The 21,461-nt window shown below is 49.4% G+C and overlaps 1 protein-coding gene and 1 long non-coding RNA gene across 8 annotated transcripts in view; both read left to right on the top strand.

Moving 5' to 3' along the window:
• elavl4 (ELAV like neuron-specific RNA binding protein 4) overlaps positions 1–7,502 on the top strand; it is a 46,530-nt gene extending 39,028 nt beyond the window's left edge. For 5 of the 7 annotated variants that reach the window (XM_062450909.1, XM_062450903.1, XM_062450904.1 and 2 more), the window contains 3 exons: positions 3,131–3,169; positions 6,090–6,432; positions 6,868–7,502. In XM_062450909.1, coding sequence (XP_062306893.1) covers positions 3,131–3,169; positions 6,090–6,417 — 367 coding nt within the window. In that variant the 3' untranslated portion in view covers positions 6,418–6,432; positions 6,868–7,502. The remainder of the gene's footprint in view (positions 1–3,130; positions 3,170–6,089; positions 6,433–6,867) is intronic. The other 2 variants (XM_062450906.1, XM_062450908.1) reach the window with 1 other exon arrangement.
• A 272-nt stretch (positions 7,503–7,774) lies between these two features.
• The window catches only part of LOC134011319 (uncharacterized), a 177,369-nt gene continuing 163,682 nt past the window's right edge, over positions 7,775–21,461 (top strand). Inside the window, exon 1 of the long non-coding RNA XR_009928408.1 lies at positions 7,775–10,330. This is a non-coding gene — a long non-coding RNA (uncharacterized LOC134011319). The remainder of the gene's footprint in view (positions 10,331–21,461) is intronic.

The following is a 21,461-nucleotide window of genomic DNA, read 5'->3' on the forward strand; positions in this document are numbered from 1 at the left end:
GTCAACTGAAATGCTACCAATCGTTTAACTGTCACCCTGCAAGAAAAATAACTGACAGAACCAACGTACTCAGATGCAGAGACAAGAGGGAAGTCTGACTGTGTAGCACAAGTCATCTTGTGAATCATCAATCACAAATGCACTGGCCACTACTCCAAAATGGCCGCTATAACATCGGCTGTTTTTGTTCCCGAAAGAGCTCCACCCATCTCAAAACCAGCGGTCACAAGAGAGAGTGGGGTTCTGTCATCATCACCCCTCACCTCATCCAAACTCCATGTCCCAGAATGCACCATCTCACCCGACGCCCCCTTTCATTATCACCATGTACTGAACAATATAGCTCATCCAGTCAGCTCACTGATTAAACAGAAATGATACTTGGTGAGGATATAGCATCCCTGTCCATCTCCTTGGTGGTTGAGGTGATGTTGTAGCAGGTGTGTAGTGTTTCTGCCAGGTTGTCAGGATGTGTAGCTAGGTTAAACACGCTAGCAGAGTGATCCTGAGGCACTTCTCTCTCACTCAGTGAAACAAAGCTTTTTCTGTGACACGCCAAGCCAATTTACACCCTCCACAGGAGCCCTGTACCACACACACACACACACACACCTGCAGCAGAACTGTCCAGATCCGCATCACCTATCCTGAATTTCAGTCTGTTTTGATCCGTGGAGAGTACCCTCTCCTGTTCTGGTGAAAGCTCATGTTTGATAGAGTCTCCACCCTCTTTCAGCCCCTCTCTAATCCATGAAGCTAAGTACCTCAGCTGAGCTCATGTCCAGTAACATCTCTTATCCTCTTAAAAGTCTCTAATCTCATCAATGGGCAACAGTTTTAACACCTACAGCATCTGTATTAGCATTTAACATCTTTAACATCTCAGCGAAATGCCCTCAACGTCATTAAAAGCAGTAGCCTTGCATTCAAGCCAACAGCAACGCCTCTGCTTCACAGTGGTAGTAACTAGGCGTATTATCTGTAGGGCAGGAACCAGGTCTGATTAAGGAAAGTGGTTGGCCATTAACAGGCTTTTAAAGACAGCACAAAGGGCTCGTTGTGAGGGGAGAGGCTTTGAGAGGTGATGTGAAAAGCGGACGTGTTTGGATCTTCACACTGCGTCACACAAAAAAAAAAAAACACACACGCTGTCAGTCTGTGTATCTCTGGCTCTCTAACACACACACACCGACACAAACACTGACACACACACACCGACACACACACGCCCTGTCCGGCTGGCAGATGTCTTCCTGCCTCTGGCCTGAAGCACGCCTCCTCTGAGCCTATTCTCCAATTGACTCATTTACCCACAAAGCACTGTTCAGCCCCAGCCCACATCATGGACTAATTACTGTCTTAATGAGTCAACATATCCTTTTTTTTCTTTCTGCTTTGTTTATCCCCAAGTCAGGTTCACAGTCGGTACATTTATATCTATTGATGCCACAGTGGATAGACAAACAGGCAGACAGACGGGTAGATGAACAGACAGACAGGCAGACAGACAGACAGGCAGGCAGATGAACAGACAGGCGGGACAGACAGACAGGCGGATGAACGGACAGACAAGCAGACAGACAGGCAGGCAGACAGGCAGACAGACAGGTGGATGAACAGACAGGCAGGCAGAGACAGACAGACAGACAGGTGGATGAATGGACAGGCAGAGAGACAGGCAGACAGACAGGCAGACAGAGGACACAGAACGCACAAGCAGGCAGTCCTGTCGGTGTTAGGGTTAGGGTTAGAGAGGGGAGAGGAGAAGAGTCCTGCTGTTGGTCAACAGCCTGGAACGGCCATTAGACAGTAGGAGCTAACAGGACATAAGACCAAGCTGATCCACCCGAGAGATGAAGGTCATGGCGTCGCTAGGCGTCGCTAGGCAGGCCACAGCCAAGAGGCCTGGGATGGATATGGCTCGTTGGCTTCCCTGGCCCAGGCAGCACGGTGAAGGTCAGCCAGGCTGGGCCCCGGCTAGCTTCACAGTTCACACACTGAGGAAGCCACAGGCTCTGAGGCACCTTGTTGAGGATCTCTACACAAAAGCAAAGAAAAGGCACTTAGGAAAGTGTTTGTCAGTATTGTGTGAAGGTCCCGGGGGTAACTGGCAGGCTAGACAGACAGACCGGCCCTGAGGTGAATTTTCAACCATTAATCAGGATCCCAGAGGCAGGCAAGTTGCGGTTGTTGAGAATTTGCAGCAGTAGGAAAAGATTCATGTTCAGTTCACTTTAAATGACAAATACTTTGCTGACACCTCACAACCAGTGGCACAGCCAAGGGGGGGGGGGGCTAGGAGGGCCAAGGCCACCCTGATACAATTGCCGGCCCCCCGGCCTCCACTGCACAACCAATAACTTCATCCGACATGTTCCTTCATCATACATTTATCACGCTTTTATCATCATTCTCTCGCCAAAAACGTCTTCACCATCTCCTGCAAGATGTCAAACCATTACACTGACAGAACTCTGCATCCGTAGGGAACGATGGCACCACTGCGCAGCATTCGTATATTTTTATTTGTCATTTTCCAAGAGGACAGTTAAGACGAGGAGGGCATTAACATGATCTCATTTATCCCTCGTGCTAGGTAAATTAAATTATGTCAATGTGCTGTGTTTGGTTGTGCTAGCTCTCCCCTGGTGCACCAGCTAGTCTGCCCATCATAGTATTGTTTGTGATTAGCCTTGTGCCCTCAGCATTGTGACTATCCTAGACTTACAAGTAGCTGTTGTAGCCTCGCAGCTATTTACAAGCTATTAGTAGTCTAGAAACATGGCAAACCCAACACTGCAGCTACACCAGCTCTAGGCAAGCCTCGTTGGCACTGAAGCAACAGCCAGTAGCGCCGGCTAGCCAAAAAACATAGCCGTAGCCTAGTATGTTGGCTAGCACGGTAGCTATTGGCGACTTGGCTAGCCTAGTCTGCTGCTATAGTGGTTGTTTGAAGGTACCAGCGTAGCCTGGTTGGGGTCCTCAGTGTAATGGCCCATCTATGGATGGGTGTGTGTATGGTGTCTCTTAGCTCCTTGAGTTAGGGGAAGAAGGAAGGTTGCATTAGTTCCATTGAGTGAGTCCAACCATCTGCCCATCATTAACCCCAGAACCCTATTTCTCTTTACAGGCTGGACAATTTGCTTAATATGGCCTATGGCGTAAAGAGGTAATTAAAAACTTCACCAAATGCCAGATGTCCATGTTGACTAAATGATTTAATATCGTTTTGGTTGTTTTTTAGTTTTGTTTTTGAAAGTTCCTTATTTTTAATTGACATTGAAGGTTATAATCTTTCTTTGTTGTGGTTTGGTTTGCCTTTGTTCAATATAGTTTAGGTTCGGATTGTGTTTATGATTTGATTATGGTTGCGTTTGAACACGTTTGGTATGGTTTGGTTTGGATTGCGTTGGTTTAGTATGATTTAGTTCCGACTTGGTTTCTGTCAGTCTTGTTTGGTTTTAAATTCCACCCAAGCTGAACAGAAGGAAACTGCTGCCTTGTTTTCTCTGCTGTCAAAGAGTGTGCTTCTCTTGGGTGTGACCCTATGCTGGATGTTTACCTTTCGGTTGCTTTGGGACGTTTCTGTCTGGTTGGTTTCTGTTCTGGTGTGTGTGGTTCTTGTTTTACAGGCCTGGTTTTCTACTGGATTCAGGTACTCCAGCACATCCTCTAACTCAAGTTGTAGGAGAACACTTCCAGAACATCTGAAGTCATACTACTTGGGCGTTTCCTCACCATAAACACTCTTAATGTTCATTATCATAGCTATAAAGATTGGACTAAAATATTGACTTCCCTATAAAAATATCTGACTGTCGTGTAGCTTTTACATGCAGTATTTATAACACACTGTGTGGTAGGAATAGTGTTATTAGTGTTCGTCAATTCCCTTGTTAGAAGTAGTGCTGTCTTGAGGAGGAGGGGGAGGAAGAGGATGGGGAGGAGGAGGAGGAAGAGGAGACTGGAGAGACCTGAATCCCTGCAAGAAACAGACTGTTTCCCTGCAGCCGGCTCTTTCATCTGATCGCCACATTTTGCTCGCTGTGTTTTGATTTGCTTTCCGCTGCTGTGGAGGTTGCGTAAGACGAAGCGCCCGGCCCAGCCCAGGGCGCGGTGACGCTAGCCGGTGGTGACATTTTGCTGCACGCTAGGTCGCAGCTACAGAGTCCAGACGCCCAGTCTGTGATGGAGACGGCAGAGGTGATGGTGTTGTAGGATGAGGAGAGAGTGGCCTTTAAGCTTCCCTGCGATGAATCAGTGAGAGGAGCAAATCCCTTTAATTTAATTATTGGTTTCTGTGTACTGGGATCGCTCGTGAACATGACCCGACAGGACCGAACAGGACACAATCTCTGGTGTAGTTCACCGAGCACAACACACTTACTCATAATTCTTGCATGACCTTGGTAACGCAGTCGAACGGCCAAGGGCCCAAACACCAGTAATTGAGCTTGGAACATGATAACACTGTAAGAGCCTAGCAACAGTAGTTATGGAGGCGGTGTAGGGACAGGAAGGAGTCCAGTGTTCTGGGGGAGAGAGAATGAGCAGGTGGAGTTGAGCGGGTGGGGGAGGGGGAAGGGGAGGGTGGTCAGCCACCTTGTTGCTATGCAACCCTTGGTCTTGTTTAAAGAAGAACAATGGCCCTTGTTTGGTCCTGCCCTGATGGACACACACACACACACTTTTGTGTCTTTGTTAGGCAAGAAATAGTACCTATCACCCTTACCCTCTCAGATACACACACATGCTTTCAATCTCACACACACACACACACAGCCTCTTCTCAGAGCCCCCATTTTGCATTCAGGCCCCAACCCCACCTCCACCCCACCTCCACCCCACCTCCACCCCTTCCTTACTCCAACTTTCATTCTTTTTACCCCCCCCCCCCCTTCTCATCATCCTTTCCTCCCTCACCCCTTCTCCCCTACAGCCCCCCAGCACCCACCCACCCCCCCCCCCCCCCCACCAACCCACACCACACAATTCTTAAAAGGCGGCTGCTTTCTCAAAGACAGCTGCAGTAAAGCGGAAATCTCAATTAAAGCACAGCCAATAATGCCTATAGTCGCTCCTGGAGAGGCAGAAGAAATGAGCCTCTTATCCCATTTACCTTTTATTTAAAGTTGGGAGCGTTTTCCCCCCTTAAGCGGAAAGGCAATTAAGTGAAGTCAACTGAGCATTCACATCTCTGCATCGCAGCAAAGGGAGAAGATTACGAGGCGAGTAAGTGCAGATTTAGTCGGTTGCATATACAATATCTGATGAGTTTTCAGCTATGTTTTAATTCAGCAACTTCCTGTAATTTATCTTCCAGTGGAGGCACTCAGGAAAAGAGAGAGGGAGAAGAGCTTCTCCTCGAAGCCTCGCACGACCCAAAACGATCCCAACCCCCCTCCCCGCAGTCAGCCATGAGGACAGGCCTTTCACACAGAACAGGGCGTAACGCAGGCAGGCACACACACACACACACTCACACACACTGCCACAGTAAATCGTGTTTATTTAGCAGAAAGTGTGTTAGGAGCCAGGAGAGATGGAACTGTTTGGAACGGCATGTCTTGGAGCCCGTTGCGAAGCCTCGACACTGAGTGGTTAACTTGGTTGATGGTCGTTTCCTTTGTGCGGTTGTGGTTGTTGTGGTTGATTTAACATGTTTTGGATGGTTTTGTCAGGTCAGGGTCAAGCCAGGTTCTGTTGCACATGCACACACACACTGGGCCTAACTGGATGTCAGGTTGACTTACACTGGAATCTTCCTCTCCTTTTCTCCACTCTTCTGCTTCTTACCACATTCTCTCTCTTTCTCTCTCCCTCTTTCCCCCTCTTTCTTTCCCTCCCTCCCTCCCTCTCCCTCCCTCCCTCCCTCCCTCTCTCCCCCCCCCCCTCTCTCTCTCTCTCTCTCTCTCTCCACCCCCCTCTCTCTCTCCCTCTCTCTCCCTCTCTCTCTCTCTCTCTCCACCCCATCTCTCTCTCTCTCTCTCTCCACCCCATCTCTCTCTCTCTCTCTCTCCACCCCCCTGTCTCTCTCCCTCTCTCTCTCCTGTCCTCCCCCCTCCTCCTTCTCTCCTGTCCTCCCCCAGGTTCTCCCCCATCACCATTGACAGCATGACCAGTCTGGTGGGCATGAACATCCCCGGTCACACCGGCACCGGATGGTGCATCTTTGTCTACAACTTGTCTCCGGATTCCGACGAGAGCGTCCTATGGCAGCTCTTTGGCCCCTTCGGCGCCGTCAACAACGTCAAGGTCATCCGCGACTTCAACACCAACAAGTGCAAAGGCTTCGGGTTCGTCACCATGACGAATTATGACGAGGCGGCCATGGCGATCGCCAGTCTCAACGGGTACCGGTTGGGCGATCGAGTCTTGCAAGTCTCCTTCAAAACCAACAAGACCCACAAATCCTGAATCGGTCGGTCGTCAGTCTCGCTCCGAGTCCCCCTCCATCAGCTCCACTAGCACCATCACACAGTCCCCCTCCATCAGCTCCACTAGCACCATCACACAGTCCCCCCTCCATCAGCTCCACTAGCACCATCACACAGTCCCCCTCCATCAGCTCCACTAGCACCATCACACAGTCCCCCTCCATCAGCTCCACTAGCACCATCACACAGTCCCCCCTCCATCAGCTCCACTAGCACCATCACACAGTCCCCCTCCATCAGCTCCACTAGCACCATCACACAGTCCCCCTCCATCAGCTCCACTAGCACCATCACACAGTCCCCCTCCATCAGCTCCACTAGCACCATCACACAGTCCCCCTCCATCAGCTCCACTAGCACCATCACACAGTCCCCCCTCCATCAGCTCCACTAGCACCATCACACAGTCCCCCTCCATCAGCTCCACTAGCACCATCACACAGTCCCCCTCCATCAGCTCCACTAGCACCATCACACAGCCCCCCAACACAGCAATTCAGCTCAACAGGGACACAAACCAACTAACCGACACAACCGACAACAACCACAAAAAAGATATGGCTTATATTATAACTTTGGACCTATAAGCCAATGTTGCCTAAGTATTACAAAATGAAAGATGAAAATATCCAACATGAGTTTGGGGGCGGCGTTCTGGCGACGCCCCGGTTGTATAGCCTTTCTGTTCCTTGTGGTCGTTTAATTATTTATCTCTTCTATGTCAACTGTAGCAATCCCCTCAGTCTCTTTACGTTCCTGAAGAGAATGTCCTTTTTAGATTGAACCTTTTCTTGGTCTTGATTCAGGATGTCTTCGTTTTTTAAATCCGGATCCACTGTCGTTAGAATTTAACCTCCCTTAAGGCAGTAAAAGGGAGTGGGCTCTTTTTAAAATCGGTGACCATTCATTCATTTTAGTGTATATTAATTCCCCCTATCAACTAAGAGGTGGGACACCATCCTGGTAACTCTGATGCAGAAAAATATGAATTTCTAACATTGTTTTTGTTTTGTATTGCAAACAAGACCCATGTCCTTTCGTCACTAGGGTTAGGGAGAAGGGGTGAGGGAGGGGCTGGGTTAAGCTTTCCTGATGACACACATTAAGTGGTTTAAGATTTAGAAGAAGAAAAAAAACACACTGTTGCCAAAGAGAAAATCTCTTTGCTTGAAAAATGCGTTTAGAATAAATATGAAAATAAAGAGAAGAAAATCTATTTTTATAAACGATAATTAAAATAATCATTATTGATGAATTTTTACATGAATCTGGATTTGAAAAAGAGAAAAATATTTTGACTGGCTAGTAAGGGGAGCTGGGGTGGGAGGGAGGGGCGCGGGGGGGGGAAGACGCCCCCATGTCCTGTTCGTTCTGCTGTGGTCATTTTTAGGATCGAAGGTCTGTTTGTTTTCGGCGAGAACCAGATCGGCGATGGTTTTGTAGACGGAAGGTTTTCTCAATGGGATGCAAAAAGGGAGGCAGGTGATTTCATATAGTGCGTAATATTATTCAACAGCGATACCCAAAAGGGAAATGGGCGGGGGTGTTCCCCCTAAGTGCCCCACTGTCGTCATCGTTCAGAGCCCAAAGTGAAAAGACCCCATGCATCACTTGTTGTTCTGTTAGTCATCAGTCTACGGGACATTAGTAAAGGAAATATATACACATCTATCCATTTAGAGTACATAATGTATACATTATCTATCATTTTCTTTGCTCTACGTTTGTGGAATTCCGTTTGAAAAGAAACTTCCTTTTAGCGATCAAAGGTAGGTGCTATATTACATTATTCACATATCTTAAATATCCAAGTTTGTTGTTCTGTGTTGTTTAGAAGAAAAAAAATATAATACTTCGATGTTGGCATTGACTTGAGCTGTTCTTTGTTTATTTGTTTATTGTTGCCCCAAACTGGAGAGTCTGCTGTGGCTTGTCCAGGTGACTAAATTAGGGCTGTTGTAAGCATCACTTAACCAGTTTTATTTGGCTTGCTGACTTTTAAGTTACTTGCTAAGCGTGAAACGTTTGTCAGAATTCAATAATGATTAGCTAGTTCTGTTAGTCTAGATATTTGTTTCCTGAAAGGATCTAATACAACGGTGTCTTTATTTGTTGTGTGCAAATAGATAATATATAGTCTACATTTGTTTTACAATATCTACTGTAATTCTGAGTTGTCATTGTTTTCTGTTGGATCTTGTCTTTATCATATGACAACTTGATGAAGTAGTGGTTCAGTTACTTGTGAGGAATCCTGTTTAATATGTTGTCATGTCGCTTGTGAAAAAAAAAAAAAAAAAAAACGTAAAACGAGACTAAAAACGATGATTTGGAGTAACCATGACTACCACGACAAAAGAAACCGAACAAAAGCGTAGAATATAACTATTTATTTATGGATCAATTGATTGTTTCATTGAATCAACTATTTATTTATTTATTTATACTGGTTGTGTATTTATTTATTTATTTATGCATTGATTTATTTTATTGTCTGTGTATTTGCGTGATTCTGGTACAGGGAAGGGAGAAAAGGGAACTAAGTGACTGAATGGAGAAGAGCTCTCTAGATAGTCCACTGCACTGAGAACGTTTAATACGTTTGTGCTTTGTACCAATATATCAAAATTACAACAAAAAATCAAAAAGCCGAAAACGAAAAAAAATTCCAGGGGGTTGCAAACTCTTAACTTATGAGTAGAAACTGTTACTTGCTATGCATAACCTAGTTGATAGTTAAATTTGCTATTGCTTTTTTCTTGTCTTGTTAAACAAAAAACCCTTAAAATCTTTTTCAATAAAGTTTAGTCTTAATAGAATGTTATAACAGTCGTTCTGGTTCGATATAACCTGTGGTGAGTTTGTGTCGTTTTAAAAGCCACTCCGCACCCTCCCTCCACGCACTAACGCATCGTGATGAAACTTTATGCAAATACTTGGGTCTGAAACATAACTTTCGGTTGTCATGACATCCTATATTGTGGCGGATTGGGCACACGTATGTGATTCAGGAGAAGGATGGTCCAATCGTGTGTGAGGGTCATTCATTGCACTGGACCAATCAGTGAACTCATCTCAGCAGAGTCTAACCTATTTTACGAAGAATCACCATGTTTTCAAACAACATCGCTTGCTCCTCTACAGAGATACCATGAATCCATTGCACTAACTGTATCTACCACAGTTAGATATACAAACCTAAAAAAAAACTTTTAGGTTTTTCAAACACTGAAGGTATTTAATGTATTAAACCCATTGTATATTTTATATACTATAATATAGTAAATATATATATTTTGAAAGGTAAAGGTATAAGGCATGGTTCCTGATGTATTTCAATTGGATTTTTGTGGAGACATTCTTAGACAGGAGGGGGTGTGGGTTCAAAGTTAAATACTCAGACCATACCTTCACTCTCACGCCACTGCCCTCATCCAACCGCCATTCAAACGCCGTTCGACCATTATCCAACCGTCATCCAACCACCTACAGTCCTGACCTCTGACCTGCACCATCACCAGACCCGTTCACGCTCTCTTGGCGATGGGAGCTTGAGTTATGCAACGACCCCGGTAGAATGTGGTTCTGAAGTATGAACACATTTCCTTGTGTCTTTTAAACTCTTACTGATGTGTGCCTGTGTTCTGTGCAGACCCTGCCTGTCTGAGTACCTGTGCGAGTGTGTGTTACGAACGTTCATGTTTCAGCGTGTGAATGTGTGTGTGTGTGTGTGTGTGAGTGTGCATCCGTAGGTGCGCATGCAAGGGCGTTTGATGACATTGGGCGGATTCATCTGGCCCTATGGCCGACCCCTACAGCTGGCACCTTCCCCTGTAACCCCCTACAGAGGCTGTGATAGGAGGGCCCCAACATGGTCTGGAGGGGGGGGGGGGGTGAACACAGGAACCAGGCTCTCTCCATTCATCTTCCTTATGACATGTATCGGTTTGTTTACTATCGGAAAAATCTATTAAACTTCTTTAATCTTTAAAGACAAAAAAATGACGAAAAAAGATGTTCACTGGCCCTTACCGGCCTCTCCTATTTACGTTTAATACTTATCAATCAATTATTATGATTATTATCGGTATTATTCTTATAATTAATCCAATTACTGCGATGAATGACTTCATGTTATCCTTGCTAGTTTAGGTCATTTCTGAAACTGGAAACAAAAATAAAAATCTTGCTGTAAATGTTTGTTTTTTCTTTTTCATAAGACTGTTGTGTTTGAATTATTTGTACTTTTGAATGTTGGGACAATAAATTGAGGTGTTGAGAATATTGTGAGTGAGGCTTAATCTTTTTGAAATGATCTGAAAGCTTTATTTATAACTCATTCTGAACACACCACGATGAGAATATCAAAACTGGCACATTACACCGCCTATTTTGCATGAGACGCCGAAAGCACATTTCCAAATCAGGAAATTAATTTCCATCAATACAGTTTAATATCCAGTTCATGATAACTACTTGACTTCCCCATCAGACCCTGAATCATTGTAAACACAAAGTATGTTAACAGATACAAAGCAGCGAGTGAATCCATGCGCTTGACAGTGAACTTCTTCAGATGTAGTGACCATGAGTTCACAGCGCTCCCTATGGACCTATAGGGGAACAGCATCACACACAGCGCTCCCTATGGGCCTATAGGGGAACAGCATCACACAACACTGAGCAACCACACTCGTGAAGTGGAATATACTGAAATAAAAATGATAAAAATGTGGTCTTGTTCTCCCTCACAAAGACTTGTCCTCGACTCAATAGCAGTTATCAGTAAATCCTCCTTCAGATCTGGGTCTGTTTGGTTAGATTGAGTCTGCCTGGAGAATAAAAGAATAGTTTGGGACCGCCATTTAGAATAGAAGGTGGTATTGGGTTCCAATTGGTCTGAGAAACAGAAGCATAGGCCAGTGAAAGGTTCTGGAATTCTCTCTCTGTCTCTATCTCTGTCTGTCTCTCTCTCTGTCTGTCTCTCTCTGTCTCTCTGTCTCTCTGTCTCTCTGTCTCTCTATGTCTCTCTCTATGTCTCTCTCTATGTCTCTCTCTATGTCTCTCTCTATGTCTCTCTCTATGTCTCTCTCTCTTCCACTGTGTAACACTGAGTTGGCACTTCTCAGTGTCTCACTCATGAAGTTAGTTGTGGGTTTTGAATAACTTTCCTGTATTACGATGCTGCTGCAACCAAGCAGGGGTTAAACTTGTGACCTTGGCCATGGTATCGCCACGCTCAACCCGCTGAGCCGCGCTAACGGGACCGGCGGTTAAACTTGGCGTCCGTCCACATGAGTCGTTTCCTCGCCTCTGTAATCTCTTAAGTAAAAACAATGGACGTCGGGGTGGAAGTGATTACGTGTCCACCCAACCTTGTGTCTCTCTGGCGCTTAACGACCTAATGAGCCCAGAATCTCATCAAGACCACCGGAGAGGAAAGAACACGAGTTACTCTCTGCCATCCTCTCTCCCTCTCTCCCTCTCTTTTATGTTCCCTCCTTTTCTCTGTGTCCTCAACTCCTTCCACCTTTATTTGTCCCTCCCTCCTCAGTCTTCTCTGGGTCCCCAACCAACCCTTAGCTGCTCTTTTCTGCCAGTCTCTCCCGTCTTCAGTCTCTCCCCTCTTCAGTCCATCTCTTCTGCTCACACACCTTCCCTTCATCCCTGCCCAGGACTTTTCTCTACACCCCTCTCCCCTCATTTCTGCTTCCCTCCTCCCTCCTCCCACCTCCTCCTCCTCCCTCCTCCCTCCTCCTCCCACCACCTCCTCCTCCCTCCTCCTCCCTCCTCCCTCCTCCTCCTCCCACCACCTCCTCCTCCCTCCTCCTCCCTCCTCCTCCTCCCACCACCTCCTCCTCCCTCCTCCTCCCTCCTCCCTCCTCCCTCCTCCTCCTCCCACCACCTCCTCCTCCCTCCTCCTCCCTCCTCCCTCCTCCCTCCTCCCACCTCCTCCTCCTCCCTCCTCCCACCTCCTCCTCCTCCCTCCTCCCACCTCCTCCTCCTCCCTCCTCCCTCCTCCCTCCTCCCTCCTCCCTCCTCCTCCTCCCACCACCTCCTCCTCCTCCCTCCTCCTCCCTCCTCCTCCTCCCACCTCCTCCCTCCTCCCTCCCTCCCTCCTCCCACCTCCTCCCGCCTCCTCCCTCCTCCCTCCTCCTCCTCCCACCTCCTCCCTCCTCCCACCTCCTCCTCCTCCCACCTCCTCCCTCCTCCCACCTCCTCCCTCCTCCCACCTCCTCCTCCTCCCACCTCCTCCCTCCTCCTCCCACCTCCTCCCTCCTCCCACCTCCTCCTCCTCCCACCTCCTCCTCCTCCCACCTCCTCCTCCTCCCACCTCCTCCCTCCTCCCACCTCCTCCTCCTCCTCCCTCCTCCTCCCTCCTCCCTCCTCCCTCCTCCCTCCTCCCTCCTCCCTCCTCCTCCTCCTCCTCCCTCCTCCTCCCTCCTCCTCCCTCCTCCTCCTCCTCCCCTCAGCAAACCGACTCACTTCTCTTCCCCCTTGAAGAAATACACTCTCATTATTTTACTTCGAAGGAATAATGTACAGCCGACTCTCTCCGAGCCCTTCTTACTTTATGGCTCATCTTGATGTGATTTCCATCACCTGCACGGCTCCCCATCTCCCTCCTCGTGAGTCACTTGACAAACCAGAACCGTCTACTGCACACGGAGCCAACTTGCAGAAGTACAGTCTGGAGACAGCGAGGGCGTGTTTTCCTGGGGGATCCCTTCGCTCCACACGTCTCCTCACCAGCCCAGAGACACCATGTGCTCCTCACGCTCACGCAGTGGCTCCTGCATGGTGGAAACCGGTGCGCTCCGCACCCCCCCCCCCCACCCTCCAATTTGGGGGATGCTACAAAAGTATGGCATCCATGGGTAGGATGGTGTGTGTGACCATCAACGATGGGCACAATCCAACATGGTGGAAATATTGTCATATATCCGAAATTACAAACTGTGCAAATAATAATTACAGAACTAATTACATTCACCATGTGTACTTTGAGGTAAGCTGCTTTCACATCAAAGACCGGGGTTCAATTTATGCGTGTGTCTGTGCACACATGCGTGAATGTGTGTTTGTGCAACGCGTGAATGAAAGAGAAACTACACAGCAAGACTAGTTTCCAACCATCTGTCGCCGACGGTGACCATGTTCCAACTCCAATCATCTCCTTCCAAAAGCTCCCAGAATCCTCGGCCTGCATTCCAAAAGCCAAACAACACCGAAATGCAGTGCCAGAACCACATTCAGAACCAGACAATGACAAACGAACCCACATGTCTATCATCACCACACACACACAGGCACACGCACAATCCCCCTCACACCTAGACCACACACCCCGCTTTCATAACAGGATTTTTTTTCTTCAACTTTGTCGTCCTTAACAGTGACTCAACACACCTCAGTATCCGGCCAGGCTCAGAGACAGGTTTCCTCACTGGCAGAGCCAGAACCACCATGACACACACCTCACCCACTGAGCCTGGCGCTGTGAAGCAGACAAACAGATGTTGTAGCGCGATAAAGCTGGACTGAGGAGGCCTAACACCAAGACAAACAGGCCCGGCCCGCCACCCCTTGACCCAGGTGACAGTATTTGACATGCACGGAGGGTTCCAGCACTTTGTGAAGGCAGCTGTGGATGAAGGGGAGATCCAGTCTGGACCTGTTTGGGCTGAGCTGATATGGCAGCTGCTGTCTGCGCCTGCCCCAAGCTGCCCAGCACCCCTCGGGCCCTGGCCGGCACCCCTCGGGCCCTGGCCGGCACCCCTCGGGCCCTGGCCGGCACCCCTCGGGCCCTGGCCACACACACACACACACTGGTACATAGCTGGTGTGTACTGGTACACAACTAACCCTAACCCTACAGCTGGTACACATACTGGTACCAGTGTGTACCAGTGTGTGTACCAGCTGTACAGGTCTGACAGGTGCTCTTCTCTGTAAGTCCATCAGTGCTAAATGGACCAGACACGACCTGAGCAGTCAGTCAGTCCTCTAAGGGTCAGTTCAGAGACTGACCTCCCTGAGTGCCAGTTACTGAAGACCACCAGAAGACTAGTACATCTTCAATGGTGTAGACATGATATCAGTATAACAGTAGAACGATCCAGCCTACATTTGTTTTGGCCATTTGTTTTGTTTTGGCCATTTGTTTTGTTTGGTCTGTGTAAATGTACCATGACTGTGAAGGGGCTTCAAAGCTCTTCTGAAATGGAATATAGAACTAGTATTTCAAAGGCCAAATTAACCAATATACTGAATCTTTTTTTTATTTTCTTATCTGCTCATTTGTAGACCTTTTGTCTACATTGTGCTCAAGTATCCACTTTCACCAGCGTATAATTAAACCTTTAACACTAAAGCTGACACACAGATTCCATAGACGTTATCAAACTCATTATCAACTCAGGAGAAGTCAGAACTCACAGAATCAATGTGAAACTGAGTTTCAAGGTCGCCACGGCAGCCAGGACTTCTCTAGTCAGCGCTATCCATTTTCACATGTGACAGTGGAATCCTTAAACACAGACAAGTCACGGTGTGGGTTTTGTAGACTAGCACACTCCTCTTCCTCATCCCCCCCCCTCCCCCCCTCCCCTCCCCTCCCTCCCTCTCCCTCTCCTCCCTCCCCCCCCCCCCTTCCCCCCCTCCCCTCCCTCCCTCTCCCTCTCCTCCATCCCCCCCCCTTCCCCCCCTCCCCTCCCTCCCTCTCCCTCTCCTCCCTCCCCCCCCCTTCCCCCCCTCCCCTCCCCCCCTCCCTCCCTCTCCCTCCCCCCCCCTTCCCCCCCTCCCCTCCCCCCCTCCCTCCCTCTCCCTCCCCCCCCCTTCCCCCCCTCCCCTCCCCTCCCCTCCCTCCCTCCCTCTCCCTCTCCTCCCCCCCCCCCCCTTCCCTCCCCCTCCCCCTCCCCCTCCCCCTCCCCCTCTCCCTCTCCCTCTCCCTCTCCCTCTCCCTCTCCCTCTCCCTCTCCCTCTCCCTCTCCCTCTCCCTCTCCCTCTCCCTCTCCCTCCCCCTCCCCCTCCCCCTCCCCCTCCCCCTCCCCCTCCCCCTCCCCCTCCCCCTCCCCCTCTCCCTCTCCCTCTCCCCCTCCCCCTCCCCCCCTCCCCCCCTCCCCCTCCCCCTCCCCCTCCCCCTCTTGTCTAGAGCCCCAAACCCAGTCCAATCCTGTCTAGTCTAGGCTGATCTGGTCTGGTTAGTCCAGTCCAGTCCAACAGACTTATGCTTCCAACCACAGTCGGATCCATTACAATCCCACACGCCCTGCCTTAGAAACACAGTCACTCTTTCACTGGAAACATGGACATGCACACACAAACACACTCACATACTGTACACACACACTAACCTTTCTCTACATGGCAGGTGGAATTCTGCATTCATGGTCGAGCTTCCCTGGCTGCTGTTGCTAGGCAACAATGTTTTCATGGCAGTGGAGCGCGTGTGCGTGTGCGCGTGCGTGCGCGCGCGCGTGTGCGTGTGTGTTCAGGCCAGAGAAGATTGGAACTGCAGCCGGTCAGACAGACAACAAGAATGCCAGCTATCCATCCAGCCAGCCAGCTTGACAGCCTGCCAGCTAGCTTGATTTCTTCCCGTGGGCCAGTGTGCCAGCTGAAACACCCCAGCGGGCAAGGCCTCCAGTGGGCAGTGGACTGCTGTGTGACAGGGTCCAGCACTAGGAACTACAGCCTGGACATCCAACAAACTGAAGTGGTAATATGCCCATTACCAGGATGAGGCATGACGTGTGTGTTAGCGGAGTGTGTGTGTTTGTGTAGAGTTTTCGCAGTGTGTGAGGTTGTATAGAGGGTTTGTGTGCATGTGCATGCTTGTCTGTGTGAGTGTGTATGTGTGTGTGTGTGTCCGTGCCCCATGCCCACACATTAGTCTAATTTGACGAACGTGTGTGATGGCTTGATAATATCTCTGGACAACACTTTGAAAATCTTCCTAATGTATTCTGAGCCAAACCTCTTTAATGCAATTACCCAGAATTTGACCATTTTTCCTTTGCCCTAATCATCTGTGAGGTTTTCTTAAAGAGATCTAAACTCCATCTAATTGCATTAACTGTCTGTCTTTTGGGTGTAGATAGTTCAGTTATAACCAATAGCCTGCTTCGCTATCCAGGAATATTTCCTGCAGCTAGTAGCTTTTAACACAAAATATGACTAATCTGAAATAATCCCTGGTTTAGACAAGTGGACTGGATTTGAAGTTTAAGGTGACTTTAAACACACGCACACACACACACATACAAGCTGCATACTGTATCGACAAACGAGATCTTATCTTTACCTCATGCACTCACCTAGCCGTGCCCTCTCTCACTACATATCTACAGCCAGATCGCTGACTTCAAATGCTGCGTTATCATCGAGATATATTGCAGTACATAACTGTATTTATGGAAGACTACTTATCTCTATAAATTTCATCCACATGCCCTTCACACAACACACTCCAGGGGATTGGAGCACAACTTCTCCTTCACAACTTCTCATCTCAGCTTCTCCAGTTCTTCTTCTTCAGACACAGGTTTGGAAGCAACATCATCACGATGTGTGATAGAAAGTTAGTATCCTTCTGTCTCTCTCTCACACACACACACACACACACACACACACACACACACACACACACACCCCACCTGGTCAAGGGACTCCAGCTTGGAGCCAGATGAAGGCAGGTCAGTGAGTGTCCACTAGGGGGCAGAGTTGAGTGTCCTGGTGGGACCTGAGGTCATTAGCTCTCTAATGCGGCCATATGGTAGGAAAACAAACACAGCCTGCTCCTCTGTCCCTCCTCTCCCCCCCCCTCTCCCCCCTCTCTCTCCCTCTCCTCTCCCCCTCCTCTCCCTCCTCTCCCTCCTCTCCCTCCTCTGTCCCTCCTCTGTCCCTCTCCTCTCTCCCCCTCCTCTCCCCCCCTCCTCTCTCCCCCTCTCCTCTCTCTCCTCTCTCTCCTCTCTCTCCTCTCTCTCCTCTCTCTCCTCTCTCTCCTCTCTCTCCTCTGCCCCCCCTCTCTCCCCCCCCTCTCTCCCCCCCCTCTCTCTCCCCCCTCTCTCTCCCCCCTCTCTCTCCCCCCTCTCTCCCCCCCCTCTCTCCCCCCCCTCTCTCCCCCCCCTCTCTCCCCCCCCTCTCTCCCCCCCCTCTCTCCCCCCTCTCTCTCCCCCCCCTCTCTCCCCCTCTCTCCCTCCTCTCTCCCTCCTCTCTCCTCTCTCTCCTCTCTCCTCTCTCTCCTCTCTCTCCTCTCTCTCCTCTCTCTCCTCTCTCTCCTCTCCCTCCTCTGTCCCTCCTCTGTCCCCCCTCTCTCCCCCTCCTCTCTCCCCCTCCTCTCTCCCCCTCCTCTCTCCCCCTCCTCTCTCCCCCTCCTCTCCCCCTCCTCTCCCCCTCCTCTCTCCCCCTCCTCTCTCCCCCCTCCTCTCTCCCCCCTCCTCTCTCTCCTCTCTCTCCTCTCTCTCCTCTCTCTCCTCTCTCTCCTCTGTCCCTCCTCTGTCCCTCCTCTGTCCCTCCTCTGTCCCTCCTCTCTCCCTCCTCTCTCCCCCCTCTCTCCCCCCTCTCTCCCTCCTCACTCTCCTCTCTCTCCCTCCTCTGTCCCTCCTCTGTCCCTCCTCTGTCCCTCCTCTGTCCCTCCTCTCTCCCCTCTCTCTCTCCCCTCACTCTCCTCTCTCCCTCCTCTCTCCCTCCTCTCTCCCTCCTCTCTCTCTCCTCACTGTCCTCTCTCTCCCTCCTCTCTCCCTCCTCTCTCCCTCCTCTCTCCCTCCTCTCTCCCTCCTCTCTCCCTCCTCTCTTCCTCCTCTCTTCCTCCTCTCTCCCTCCTCTCTCCCTCCTCTCCCTCCTCTCTCTCTCTCCCCTCTCTCTCTCCCCTCTCTCTCTCCCCTCTCTCCCCTCTCTCTCCCTCCTCTCTCCCTCCTCTCTCCCCTCTCTCCCTCCTCACTCTCCTCTCTCTCCCTCCTCTCTCCCTTTCCAAATCTGCTCTACAAACTTCTTCCCTCACGTACCTCCCTCTCCTCTCTCTCCACCCCTAGCTTATACACTCTCTCACCTCTTCCCCCCCCCGCGCAAACAACCCTTTGATGTAAGATTAACCATGCAATGAACTGGGAGAAAGTCAATACAACTGGTGATGAATAGATCTAATCCATTTCTATCAACGCACTCATTTGAAAAATTATTTTTGACACTTGATACACTTTAAATGAATGTTTCCACCATTTCAGGCCTGTGCTTCTGTTTCTGAACAGCACTTAATAACCAGAATATGGAAGCTCTCTGTCTCTCTCTCTGTCTCTCTCTCTCTCTGTCTGTCTCTCTCTCTCTCTCTCTCTCTCTCTGTTATTTCTCTTTTTTATCTCTTCCTCACCCCCTACTTTTATGATGCTAAATTCTTCTGGGTCCCAATTAAGCCTTAAAGCTGCTGTTGTCTGTGTGATGAGCAGCGGTACCATGCTACCTGTCAGCATCCACATCAACACACACCATCTGTCTGACTGCACACGGTCTTCATTTCCTCACGACACACACCAACGCAATCCCATGGAGAATAAATAACGCGACAAGAAACTCTGAAATCGTGTGGGGTTTTCACCAGATAAGTCTCCCTCATGTGAAACAGATTCCCAGAATGCCCCGAGGCATGAGTGGCTGGTGTCGTGGGGAAAGAGAGGCCGGATTGTTGTACTGCTCCTTCACAACAGACGTTACTCACGTTGCAGTAGCGGGTGAACATGGAGGCTGTCACGTCTGAGAAGCCTCACCATGTCCTGTCATGCCTGCTCCTACACAGACTCCATCCTTCCACCTCTCCCTTCATTTTCCATCCCTTCATCTCTCCACCATTCCTCCCTCCCTCCCATCCTAGATTCAGCAGTGTCCCCTGTCTGTCCTTGTGATTGGAACTCTTCTCTGTGTGAATAATAGGAAATGTCAGGATGCCAAATGTCCCATGCAGGACACCGTGGGCGTTCCTCCGCACACTGCTGGAGAACAACATCTGTTTGGCTGGGAAATACAGTGCTGAATCATCACTCACACACACTCACACACACACAAACACCCACACTGAAATACCCCCCCCCCACACACACACACACACACACACACTCACAGGCGGATAACTATTATGAAGGACATTCAGACATTCAGACTGAGGCAACTCCAAGATGGGTAGAACATTTCACATCTTTCATGCATGGAGACCGACACACAAGAATGACCCGGTCAAGCGTAAGAGAGACCAGAATGGAGAGCAGACTGGAGAGACAGGAGAGAGCAGACTGGAGAGACTAGACAGGAGAGAGCAGACTGGAGAGACTAGACAGGAGAGAGCAGACTGGAGAGAGCAGACTGGAGAGAGCAGACTGGAGAGACCAGACAGGGGAGACCAGACAGGGGAGACCAGACAGGAGAGAGCAGACTGTAGAGACCAGACTGGAGAGAGCAGACTGGAGAGACCAGACAGGGGAGACCAGACTGGAGAGACCAGACTGGAGAGACCAGACAGGGGACACCAGACTGGAGAGAGAGGAACAGTTACTGGGTGTCTCCTCGGTAGGCTACGTACACACACACACCTAAATATTTACCTGTTCAAACAGCCTTGCTTTGACCCGATTGTAAACATTTCAAGCAACTAAGGATGACAAGCAAACATCTATTCATCTCCCCTCTCTTTCTCTACTCCCAACATCTGCAGTTTTCGCCTCGCTCCCTCGATCCTACCCTGATCTGAGAGACAGAAAGAGAGACAGAGAGCAAGAGAAAGAGAAGCAGAGAGAAACAGAGAGAGAGAGAGCTATCCATAACTCATTCAGAGTAGCGAGGTCCTGTCCCAGAGCAACGGCCCATTTCATCTGACAGATATTGATTGTCTACTTTGGCCTTGAGCCCCACGCCTCCAGCTCTGTGGTCCCCCTCATCCCTCCCTCATCCCTCCCTGCCCCGCCAGGCCTCCTTCTCCCACCTGCACACGCAGGAGTCACAGTGGACCCACGCCACACAGGCATGTTAGGTCTGTCAAAACAAACACGCACCATGGATGGAATTTCTATGTGAATACCTGGGATTCTTTGGAATTATATATCTATGATTAAATATGTTTGTATAGATTCAACATCTGTGATACCTGAGAATGTATCTGTGAATTAATAAATGTATAGAATCCGGTTTAAAAAAAGACTTCTACACACACAGACAGTTTAACTGCACCCTAGTGCTGTCGGTGGCCAGTTAATGGTGCAGGTGTGTTCTTTAACGGGGGCTTCTGCTGGAGATACTGCACAGTGAAGTGTGGAGGAGTGCCGGTGGGGGCTCTCACTCACCTTAGGAGACAGGTGTTTTATGTATCTGCAGTGTGTGTGTGTGTGTGTGTGTGTGCGTGTGTGTCTAAGACCTGACAAGGATAATCACTCAGGGGAAATGGAGGGACAATAGCAGGCAGCCTTAAACACTTGCCTCGCCCCTCGCCCCTCTCCCTCTCCCCTACCTTACCCTCCTCATCTCCTCCTCTACCCTCCTCTCCCTCTCCTCTACCCTCCTCTCCTCTCCTTTAGGCTTCAGTGCATAAACAAATAACGTTCCTCTAGTTCCCTCTGTGTCGAGACTAATAAGGCGTTTCTGTCCCTGTGAGCTCAAGGAGAAAATAGCCACAAAGCAGGAGGGGAAAAAACCACCAAGCTTCCAGGAGATACAGCTTCCCATTTTCTAAGCTGACAAATAAATTGCTGACGATTTTAATGGTTTTTCATCCGAGGCATTTCGTGTGTGAATGGAAACCGGCATATTTCAATGCCCTGCAACGTCTTCATGAGGGAGTTATCAGGGAGTCCGACTGCCTGTGTTCCTAATCCCTGCAGAGGTAATGGATTCTGTAAACCCGTCGTGTTATCCAAGGTATCCCAGCCCTTTGCATAAATCCTCCTCTGATTCGAAAAACTCTGTCTGACTGTTAGACTTGTTCTGTCAAATGAGCTCTTTCAGGCTCCCACCTCCTGGAGGAATTACAGGCAGACTAACTGG

The sequence above is a fragment of the Osmerus eperlanus genome, chromosome 24, assembly GCF_963692335.1.
Source record: "Osmerus eperlanus chromosome 24, fOsmEpe2.1, whole genome shotgun sequence".
Classification (NCBI taxonomy): domain Eukaryota; kingdom Metazoa; phylum Chordata; class Actinopteri; order Osmeriformes; family Osmeridae; genus Osmerus; species Osmerus eperlanus.